General features: G+C 43.6%; 1 protein-coding gene across 1 annotated transcript in view; it reads right to left on the reverse strand.

The window, feature by feature from the left end:
- Positions 1 to 11533, reverse strand: part of LOC111950701 (stromal interaction molecule 1) — a 132812-nt gene that overhangs the window by 17578 nt on the left and 103701 nt on the right. Inside the window, exons 9-10 of the mRNA XM_023968505.2 lie at positions 9378 to 9545; positions 483 to 583 (exon numbers count right to left, since the gene is read on the reverse strand). Of these exons, the coding sequence (XP_023824273.1) occupies positions 483 to 583; positions 9378 to 9545 (269 nt within the window). The remainder of the gene's footprint in view (positions 1 to 482; positions 584 to 9377; positions 9546 to 11533) is intronic.

Raw genomic sequence — 11533 nt, forward strand, 5'->3', positions numbered from 1 at the left:
TAAATCGGTGGCTGAACATAGTAAAGTCGCAGGTTGGCTAGAACAAGGTAAAGATCAGTTGGCTACAAGGTAATCGGGACAAAGTAAATCGTTTGGCGTAACAAGTAAAGGTCGGTTGGCTAAACAAGGTAAAGTCGGGGCTGAACAAGGTAAAGCGTTGGCTGAACGTAAGTGGGTAAAAGTCGGTTGGCTGAACAAGGTAAAGTCGGTTGGCTAAACAAGGTAAAGTCGGTTGGCTAAACAAGGTTAAAGTCGGTTGACTGTAACAGGGCTGTAAAGTCGGTTGGCAAACAAGGTAAAGTCGGTTGGCTGAACAAGGTAAAGTCGGTTGGTATGGCTGAACAAAGTAAAGTCGGTTGGCTAACAGGTAAAGTCGGTTGGCTAAACAAGGTAAAGTCGGTTGGCTGAACAACGGTAAAGTCGGTTGCTGAAAGGTAAAGGCGGGTTGGCGAACAAGGAAAGTCGGTTGACTGAAACTTACATTGGCAGTCAGGATCTTGTGATCAACGTCGTCCAGGGAGGAGCTATGAGCCACATGGAACGTCCCAAATAGGGTGCTCCTCTTCTTCTTGATCTTGTCAGCCTATATCATCATCATCATCAAGCACCATCATAATTCACAAAACCACCATCATCAACTTTCTCACCAGGTTCTGTCATGTGTGTGTGTGTGGTGTGTGTGGTTGCGCATGTGATGTGTGTGAGCGTGTGTGTTTCTGTGTATCTGTGTAACTAAATGACTATCGCCCCGTAACGCTCACTTCTGTCATCATGAAGTGCTTGAGAGGCTAGTTAAGGATCATATCACCTCTACCTTACCTGACACGCTAGACCCCTTCAATTCTTACCTCCCAAATAGATCCACAGACGATGCAATCGCCATCGCACTGCACACTGCCCTAACCATCTGGACAGGAGGAATACCTATGTAAGAATGCTGTTCATTGACTATAGCTCAGCATTCAACACCATAGTACCCTCCAAGCTCATCATTATTTCGGAGCACTGGGTCTGAACCCGCCCTGTGCTACTGTGTCCTGGACATCCTGACGGAGGGTCAACAAAACAAAGAAGCTGATGGAAAGGTGGAAGCTTCAAGTTCCTCGGCGTACATATCACTGACGATCTGAAATGGGTCCACCCACACAGACAGTGTGGTAAAGAGGCTGAAGAAATTTGGCTTGGCCCCTAAAACCCTCAACATTTTACAGGTGCACAATTGAGAGCATCCTGTCTGGCTGTATCACCGCCTGGTACAGCAACTGCACCACCCGCAAACGCAGGGCTCCCAGAGGGTGATGCAGTCTGCCAACGCATCACCGTGGGCAAACTACCTGCCCAAACTACCTGCCCTCCAGGACACCTACAGGACAAGACCTGTTCCGCCCGCCTATCATCCAGAAGGTGAGGTCAGTACGGTGCATCAAAAACTGGGACCGAGAGACTGAAAAAACAGCTTCTACCTCAAGGCCATCAGACTGCTAAACAGCCATCACACCGGCTTCCACACAGTTACGCAACCCTAGCACCTTAGAGGCTGCTGCCATATATACATAGACTTGGAATCACTGGCCACTTTAATAATGTAACACTAAATCAAAATCAAAACTTTGTCACGTGCCGAATATAACAAGTGTAGACTTTACCTTGAAATGCTTACTTACAAGCACTTAACCAACAGTGCAGTTCAAGAAGAAGAAAATATTTACCAAGTAGACTAAAATAAAAGTAATAATAAAAGTAACACAGATAACGAGGGTATATACAGGGGGCAACGGTACTGATCAGTGTACTGGGGAACAGGCTAGTTGAGGTAATCTGTACATGTAGGTGGGGCGAAGTGATCATGCATAGGTAACAAACAAAACGAATATACAAAAGGGAGGGGGGGGTCATTTTATGAATTGTTCAGCAGTCTTATGGCTTGCGAGTAGAAGCTGTTGAGAGAGCCTTTTGGTTCTAGACTTGGCGCTCCTTGCCGTGTGGTAGCAGAGAAAACAGTCTATAATTTGGGTACCTGGAGTCTCTGACAATTTTATGGGCTTTCCTCTGACCACCCCTATTATATAGGTCCTGGATGGCAGGAAGCTTGGCCCACGTGATGCACTGGGCGTTCGCACTACCCTCTGTAGCGCCTTACGCGTCAGATGCCGAGCAGTTGCCATACCTGGCGGTGATGCAACCGGTCAGGATGCTCTTGATTGTGCAGCTATAGAACCTTTTGAGGTTGGACCCATGCCAAATATTTTCAGTCTCCTGAGCGGGAAAAAGTTCTGGTCTGCCCTCTTCACGAACTGTCTTGAGTGTTTGGACCATGATAGTTCGTTGGTGATGTGGACACCAGGAACTTGAAACTACATCTGTGGGAAAGGGCAGTGTGGAGTGCAATAGAGATTGCGCCATCTGTGGATCTGTTGGGGTGGTATGTGAATTGGAGTGGGTCTACGGTGTCCGGGAGGATGCTGTTGATGTGTGCCATGACCAGCCTTTCAAAGCACTTCATGGCTACCAARGTGAGTGCCACGGGCGGTAATCATTTAGGCAGGTAACCTTCACTTCCTTGGGCACAGGGACTATGGTGATCTGCTTGAAACATGTAGGTATTACAGACTCGGTCAGGGAGAGGTTGAAAATGTCAGTGAAGACACTTGACAGTTGGTCCGCGCATGCTTTGAGTACACGTCCTGGTAATCCGTCTGGCCCAGCGGCTTTGTGAATGTTGACCTGTTTAAAGGTCTTGTTCACACRAGCTACCGAGAGCGTTATCACATAGTCATCCAGAACAGCTGGTGCTCTCGTGCATGCATCAGTGTTGCTTACCTCGAAGCGAGCAAAAAATGCATTTAGCTCGTCTGGTACGCTCGCGTCACTGGGCAGCTCGCGTCTGGGTTTCCCTTTGTAGTCCYTAATAGGTTTCAAGCCCTGCCACATCCGACGGGCGTCAGAGCCGGTGTAGTAGGATTCAATCTTAATCCTATATTGACYCWTTGTTTGTTTGAAGGTTCGTCTGAGGGCATAGCGGGATTTCTTATAAGCGCCCGGATTAGTGTCCRGCTCCTTGAAAGCGACAGCTCTAGCCTTTAGCTCGATGCGGATGTTGCCTGTAATCCATGGRTTCTGGTTGGGATATGTACGTACAGTCACTGTGGGGACGACGTRATCGATGCACTTATTGATGAAGCCGATGGACTGAGGTGGTGTATTCCTCAATGCCATTGGATGAATCCCGGAACATATTCCAGTCTTTSCTAACYAAACAGTCCTGTAGTGTAGCATCCGCATCATCTGACCACTTCCATATTAAMCGAGTCACTGGTACTTCCTGCTTTAGTTTCTGCTTGTAAGCAGGAATCAGYAGGATATAATTATGGTCAGATTTGCCAAATGGAGGGCGGYGGAGAGCTTTGTATGCATCTSTTTGTGTGGAGTAAAGGTGGTCTAGGATTTTTTTCTTCCCTGGTTGCACATGTGACATGCTGGTAAAAATTTGGTAAAACTGATTCAAGTTTGCCTGCATTAAAGTCACCGGCCACTAGGAGCGCCACTTCTGGGTGAYCATTTTCTTCTTTGCTTATGGCCTTATAGAGTTGGTTGAGAGCGGTCTTAGTGCCAGCTTCATTTTGTGGTGGTAAATAGACGGCTACGAATAATACAGATGAGAACTCTCTTGGTAGATAGTGTGGTCTACAGCTTACTATAAGGTACTCTACCTCAGGCGAGCAATACCTCGAGACTTCTTTAATATTAGACATCGCACACCAGCTGTTATTGACAAAAAMACACACACCCCCACCCCTCGTCTTACCAGAGGTAGCGTCTCTGTTCTGCCGGTGCYTGGAAAATCCCGCTAGCTCTATATTGTCTGTATCTTTGTTCAGCCACGTCTCGGTGAAACATAAGATGTTACAGTTTTTAATGTCCCGTTGGTAGGATAATCTTAATCTCAGGTCCTCCATTTTATTTTCCAATGATTGCACGTTAGCGAGAAGAATGGAAGGCAGTGGGAGTTTACTCGCCGCCTCCGGATTTTCAGAAGGATTCCCGATCTGTGGTCCCTTTTCCAGCGTCTTTTCTTCACACAAAAGGTGTGGATCTGGGCCTGTTCCAGTGAGAGCAGGATATCCTTCTCGTCAGACTCGTTAAAGGAAAAAGTTTCTTCCAGTCCGCGGTGAGTAATCGCTTTTCTGATGTCCAGAAGTTATTTTTGGTGGTKAGAGACAGTAGCAGCAACATTCTGTACTAGTCACTTTAATAATGTTTACATACTACTTTACTCATCTCATATGTATATACTGTATTCTATTCTACTGTATTTTAGTCAATGCCACTCCGACATTGCTCAATCTAATTGTTATATATTTCTTAATTCCATTCTTTTACTTTTAGATTTGTGTGTATTATTGTGAATTGTTAGATACTACCGCACTGTTCGAGCTAGGAACCCAAGCATTTCACTACACCCACAATAACATATGCAAAATACAGTGGCAAGAAAAAGTATGTCAACCCTTTGGAAATACCTGGAATTCTGCATAAATTGGTCATAAAATTTGATCTGATTGTCATCTAGGTCACACCAATAATCAAACACAGTTTGCTTAAACTAATAACACACAAACAATGATACATTTTCATGTCTTTATTGAACACACAGTGTAAACATTCACAGTACAGGGTGGGGAAAGTGGATTTAATAACTGGTTGATCCTCCTTTGGCAGCAATAACCTCAACAAAACGTTTTCTGTAGTTGCGGATCTGCACAACGGTCAGGAGGAATTTTGGACCATCCCTCTTTACAAAACTGTTTCAGTTCAGCAATATTCTTGGGATGTCTGGTGTGAACTGCTCTCGAGGTCATGCCACAGCATCTCAAATCGGGTTGAGGTCAGGACTCTGACTGGGCCACTCCAGAAGGCGTACTTTCTTCTGTTAAAGCCATTCTGTTGTTGATTTACTTCTGTGTTTTGGGTTGTTGTCCTGCTGCATCACCCGCCTTCTGTTGAGCTTCAATTGGCGGACAGATAGCCTATATTCTCCTGCAAAATGTCTTGATAAAATTGGGAATTAATTTTTCGGTTGATGATAGCAAGCTGTCCAGGCCCTGAGTCAGTAAAGCAGCCCCAAACCATGATGCTCCCTCCACCATACTTTACAGCTGGGATGAGGTTTTGATGTTGGTGTGCTGAGCCTTTTTTTCTCCACACATAGTGTTGTGTGTTCCTTCCAAACAACTGAAGTGTAGTTTCATCTGTCCACAGAATATTTTGCCAGTAGCGCTGTGGAACATCCAGGTGCACTTTTGCAAACTTCAGCAATGTTTTTTTGGACAGCAGTGGCTTCTTCCGTGGTGTCCTCCCATGAACACCATTCGTGTTTAGTGTTTTAAGTATCGTAGAGTAGTTAACAGAGATGTTAGCATGTTCCAGAGATTTCTGTAAGTCTTTAGCTGACACTCTAGGATTCTTCTTAACCTCATTGAGCATTCTGCGCTGTGCTCTTGCAGTCATCTTTGCAGGACGGCCACTTCTAGGGAGAGTAGCAACAGTGCTGAAATTTCTCCATTTATAGACAATTTGTCTTACTGTGGACTGATTTACATCAAGGCATTTAGAGATACTTTTGTAACCCTTTCCAGCTTCATGAAAGTCAACAATTCTTAATCTTAGGTCTTCTGAGATCTCTTTTGTTCGAGGCATGGTTCACATCGGGTAATGCTTCTTGTGAATACTTTTTANGTGGGAAAGGGCAGTGTGGAGTGCAATAGAGATTGCGCCATCTGTGGATCTGTTGGGGTGGTATGTGAATTGGAGTGGGTCTACGGTGTCCGGGAGGATGCTGTTGATGTGTGCCATGACCAGCCTTTCAAAGCACTTCATGGCTACCAARGTGAGTGCCACGGGCGGTAATCATTTAGGCAGGTAACCTTCACTTCCTTGGGCACAGGGACTATGGTGATCTGCTTGAAACATGTAGGTATTACAGACTCGGTCAGGGAGAGGTTGAAAATGTCAGTGAAGACACTTGACAGTTGGTCCGCGCATGCTTTGAGTACACGTCCTGGTAATCCGTCTGGCCCAGCGGCTTTGTGAATGTTGACCTGTTTAAAGGTCTTGTTCACACRAGCTACCGAGAGCGTTATCACATAGTCATCCAGAACAGCTGGTGCTCTCGTGCATGCATCAGTGTTGCTTACCTCGAAGCGAGCAAAAAATGCATTTAGCTCGTCTGGTACGCTCGCGTCACTGGGCAGCTCGCGTCTGGGTTTCCCTTTGTAGTCCYTAATAGGTTTCAAGCCCTGCCACATCCGACGGGCGTCAGAGCCGGTGTAGTAGGATTCAATCTTAATCCTATATTGACYCWTTGTTTGTTTGAAGGTTCGTCTGAGGGCATAGCGGGATTTCTTATAAGCGCCCGGATTAGTGTCCRGCTCCTTGAAAGCGACAGCTCTAGCCTTTAGCTCGATGCGGATGTTGCCTGTAATCCATGGRTTCTGGTTGGGATATGTACGTACAGTCACTGTGGGGACGACGTRATCGATGCACTTATTGATGAAGCCGATGGACTGAGGTGGTGTATTCCTCAATGCCATTGGATGAATCCCGGAACATATTCCAGTCTTTSCTAACYAAACAGTCCTGTAGTGTAGCATCCGCATCATCTGACCACTTCCATATTAAMCGAGTCACTGGTACTTCCTGCTTTAGTTTCTGCTTGTAAGCAGGAATCAGYAGGATATAATTATGGTCAGATTTGCCAAATGGAGGGCGGYGGAGAGCTTTGTATGCATCTSTTTGTGTGGAGTAAAGGTGGTCTAGGATTTTTTTCTTCCCTGGTTGCACATGTGACATGCTGGTAAAAATTTGGTAAAACTGATTCAAGTTTGCCTGCATTAAAGTCACCGGCCACTAGGAGCGCCACTTCTGGGTGAYCATTTTCTTCTTTGCTTATGGCCTTATAGAGTTGGTTGAGAGCGGTCTTAGTGCCAGCTTCATTTTGTGGTGGTAAATAGACGGCTACGAATAATACAGATGAGAACTCTCTTGGTAGATAGTGTGGTCTACAGCTTACTATAAGGTACTCTACCTCAGGCGAGCAATAACTCGAGACTTCTTTAATATTAGACATCGCACACCAGCTGTTATTGACAAAAATACACACACCCCCACCCCTCGTCTTACCAGAAGTAGCGTCTCTGTTCTGTCGGTGCATGGAAAATCCAGCTAGCTCTATATTGTCTGTTACTTTGTTCAGCCATGTCTCGGTGAAACATAAGATGTTACAGTTTTTAGTGTCCCGTTGGTAGGATAATCTTAATCTCAGGTCCTCCATTTTATTTTCCAATGATTGCACGTTAGCGAGAAGAATGGAAGGTAGTGGGAGTTTACTCGCTCGCCTCCGGATTTTCAGAAGGATTCCCGATCTGTGGTCCCTTTTCCAGCATCTTTTCTTCACACAAAAGGTGTGGATCTGGGCCTGTTCCAGTGAGAGCAGGATATCCTTCTCGTCAGACTCGTTAAAGGAAAAAGTTTCTTCCAGTCCGCGGTGAGTAATCGCTTTTCTGATGTCCAGAAGTTATTTTTGGTGGTKAGAGACAGTAGCAGCAACATTCTGTACTAGTCACTTTAATAATGTTTACATACTACTTTACTCATCTCATATGTATATACTGTATTCTATTCTACTGTATTTTAGTCAATGCCACTCCGACTTTGCTCAATCTAATTTTTATATATTTCTTAAATCCATTCTTTTACTTTTAGATTTGTGTGTATTGTTGTGAATTGTTAGATACTACCGCACTGTTCGAGCTAGGAACACAAGCATTTCACTACATCCACAACAACATATGCAAAATACAGTGGCAAGAAAAAGTATGTCAACCTGGATTTCTGCATAAATTGGTCATAAAATTTTATCTGATCTTCATCTAGGTCACAACAATAGACAAACACAGTCTGCTTAAACTAATAACACACAAACAATTATACATTTTCATGTCTTTATTGAACACACTGTGTAAACATTCACAGTGCAGGGTGGGGAAAGTGGATTTAATAACTGGTTGACCCTCCTTTGGCAGCAATAACCTGTAGTTATTCTGTAGTTGCGGATCAGACCTGCACAAGAGTCAGGAGGAAATTTGGACCATCCCTCTTTACAAAACTGTTTCACTTCAGCAATATTCTTAGGATGTCTGGTGTGAACTGCTCTCTTGAGGTCATGCCACAGCATCTCAAATCAGGTTGAGGTCAGGACTCTGACTGGGCCACTCCAGAAGGCGTACTTTCTTCTGTTGAAGCCATTCTGTTGTTGGATTTACTTCTGTGTTTTGGGTTGTTGTCCTGCTGCATCACCCACCATTTGTTGAGCTTCAATTGGAGGACAGATAGCCTATATTCTCCTGCAAAATGTCTTGGGAATTAATTTTTCTGTTGATGATAGCAAGCTGTCCAGGCCCTGAGGCAGCAAAGCAGCCCCAAACCATGATGCTCCCTCCACCATACATTTACAACTGGGATGAGGTTTTGATGTTGGTGTGCTGAGCCTTTTTTTCTCCACACATAGTGTTGTGTGTTCCTTCCAAACAACTCGAATGTAGTTTCATCTGTCCACAGAATATTTTGCCAGTAGCGCCGTGGAACATCCAGGTGCACTTTTGCAAACTTCAGCAATGTTTTTTTGGACAGCAGTGGCTTCTTCCGTGGTGTCCTCCCATGAACACCATTCTTGTTTAGTGTTTCACGTATCGTAGAGTAGTCAACAGAGATGTTAGCATGTTCCAGAGATTTCTGTAAGTCTTTAGCTGACACTCTAGGATTCTTCTTAACCTCATTGAGCGTTCTGCGCTGTGCTCTTGCAGTCATCTTTGCAGGACGGCCACTCATAGGGAGAGTAGCAACAGTGCTGAACTTTCTCCATTTATAGACAATTTGTCTTACTGTGGACTGATGAACATGTTAGCTGACTCCTGACTCCAATTAGCTTTTGGAGAAGTCATTAGCCTAGGGGATCACATACTTTTTCCAACCTACACTGTGAATGTTTAAATTGTATTCAATATTGACAAGAAAAATACAATAATGTGTGTGTTATTAGTTTAAGCAGACTATGTTTGTCTATTGTTGTGACTTAGATGAAGATCAGATACAATAGTATGACCAATTTATGTAGAAATCCAAGTAAGTCCAAAGGGTTCACATACTTTTTCTTGCCACTGTTTGTGTATGTGACCAAAATGTTTTGATATNGTATGACCAATTTATGTAGAAATCCAAGTAAGTCCAAAGGGTTCACATACTTTTTCTTGCCACTGTTTGTGTATGTGACCAAAATGTTTTGATATGATTTGATTTCTGTATGTATGCGTGTGTCTCACCCCCTCTTTGGCCTGAAGTAGTTGTTTCTCAGCGCTCTGTTTCTTGATGTTGTAGTACTGGACCTCTATCTCGTGGGTCAGCTGCAGCCAGGTCTTAAGGGCATCAGGGGGAGACCAGCAGGCCCGAGACTCCAGCTCCCGCTCTGCCTTCTTCAGGGCCATACGCACCTGGATACACACACACAAGTATATACACAGGTCTACGCACACACAGACGTATGCACACGTGCATGCACACGCAAACAAACAGATGGACACACACAGGTATACACCCACACACACCCATGCACGCTCACAGACACACATGTCTATGAGTGTATGTTATGTGTGGGTGTGTGTGTGTGTGTGTGTGTGTGTGTGTGTAGGTGTGTGTAGGTGTGTGTAGAGGTGTGTAGAGGTGTGTAGAGGTGTGTAGAGGTGTGTATGCAGGTCAGTGGAGGCTGCTCAGAGGAGGCTGCTCAGAGGAGGAAGGGAAGGACCATCCTCAGTGAATTTTATAAAAATTGTAAAACATTTAAAAAGTTATTTAGATAAAACTATACTAAATATATTCACGGCACCAAATAATTGATTAAAACACATTGTTTTGCAATGAAGGTCTACAGTAATCCCAACAGCACTTTGTAGGGTAGCACCATGTTGTAGCAGGAGGACAGGTAGCTTCCGTCCTACTCTGGGTACATTGACTTCAATACAAAATCTAGGAGGCTCATGGTTCTCACCTCCTTCCATAGACTTACACAGTAATTATGACAACTTCCAGAGGACGTCCTCCAACCTATCAGAGCTCTTGCAGCATGAACTGACATGTCGTCCACCCAATCAAAGGYTCAGAGAATGAATCTAGTACTGAAAGCATAAGCTACAGCTAGCTAGCKCTGCAGTGCATAACATGTGGTGAATAGTTGACTCAAAGAGAGAGAAATACAATAGTTAAAAAGTTTTGAACAAATTAATTTCTTCTAAAATGAAGGATAAGCAAGAGAGAGAGAGTATACATTTTTTTCTCACTTACTTAGCTAGCAAATGCAGCTAGCTAGTTTACCCTACTCAAACATGCTATGTTAGCTAGCTGGCTATCAAACGCAAAACTGGAACTTTTCCAAGTCAAGGTAAGCTTTTGGTTTTACTAATTTATTGCCACCGGGGCCCGCCGGTGTAACTGCTAAACTGTTAACTGACTATACACTGTAAAGTTACTGCATGATTGTAGTGTGTTTACTAACGCGTTACTTCTATTAGCTATGTTGACTATGACGTTACTTTAGCTAATATGGTGACAACGATGTAGGCTGTGTGTAGGTGTTTTCGCCTGATGACTCTTCGCCTGTGCATTGAAGTCCACAAACGAAGGGAAAAGGTGAGAGGAGGAGAGCGCATAGATGTGAGAAGGAATACAACGTGGCTGCTATGAAAGTGAACTGTGCTTACGCATGATCAGGGGTTAATTCATTCCACAGATTCAGTTGAAAAACGTTTCTTAAACGGAAGCAAACGTAACAAAACTGGGATAAACATACCTGCATTTGTCCAATAGAAACTCTTGTTTGCAACTGTTGTACTAACGATTACACCCTAGATCAGCTAGATGCAGGCAAGAGTGTGCAAGGCAGTATGGAATGTGTCAATATCTGTCCAAGTGTCTTTAAAAAATATATATTTGCATACCAAATTTTAAAAATTATAATAATAGTTTTTAGCATGATTTTCAAAACTTTTACATTTAATTGAGAGAAATATAATCTCTATTGTTCTCTATCAAATGTTTAATGTTGATTGTATGAATCTCAAAATTGAGTGTATTACATTTACTTATGCAAACATTTTATTATGTTGTTAGATGTTTAAATGATCACTTTACCTATCCTTATTCTGCCAAAATAACAAGTGTTTCAGTGTCAATCGTAGAGATAAATAGGACTCTAGATTGAAATAACTCGTTTCGGTATAGACATTTTCATTGGGGGCTTTCACTATTTAAATGTAGTCATCTGAGTGGGAATTCCTATGGGTTGGGAGTGATCAGTCAATGATCGGAGAGCATTGTCTTCTTCAAATTGGGTTGCCTATGGTTTGTAAACCAAAGACTAATGTAATATCAGGAGCCTAGATTCAAGATTTTATACAGGACCACTAATGGTCCAAAGATCCAGGGC

The sequence above is a fragment of the Salvelinus sp. IW2-2015 genome, linkage group LG23 (genome assembly GCF_002910315.2).
Source record: "Salvelinus sp. IW2-2015 linkage group LG23, ASM291031v2, whole genome shotgun sequence".
Taxonomy (NCBI): Eukaryota; Metazoa; Chordata; class Actinopteri; order Salmoniformes; family Salmonidae; genus Salvelinus; species Salvelinus sp. IW2-2015.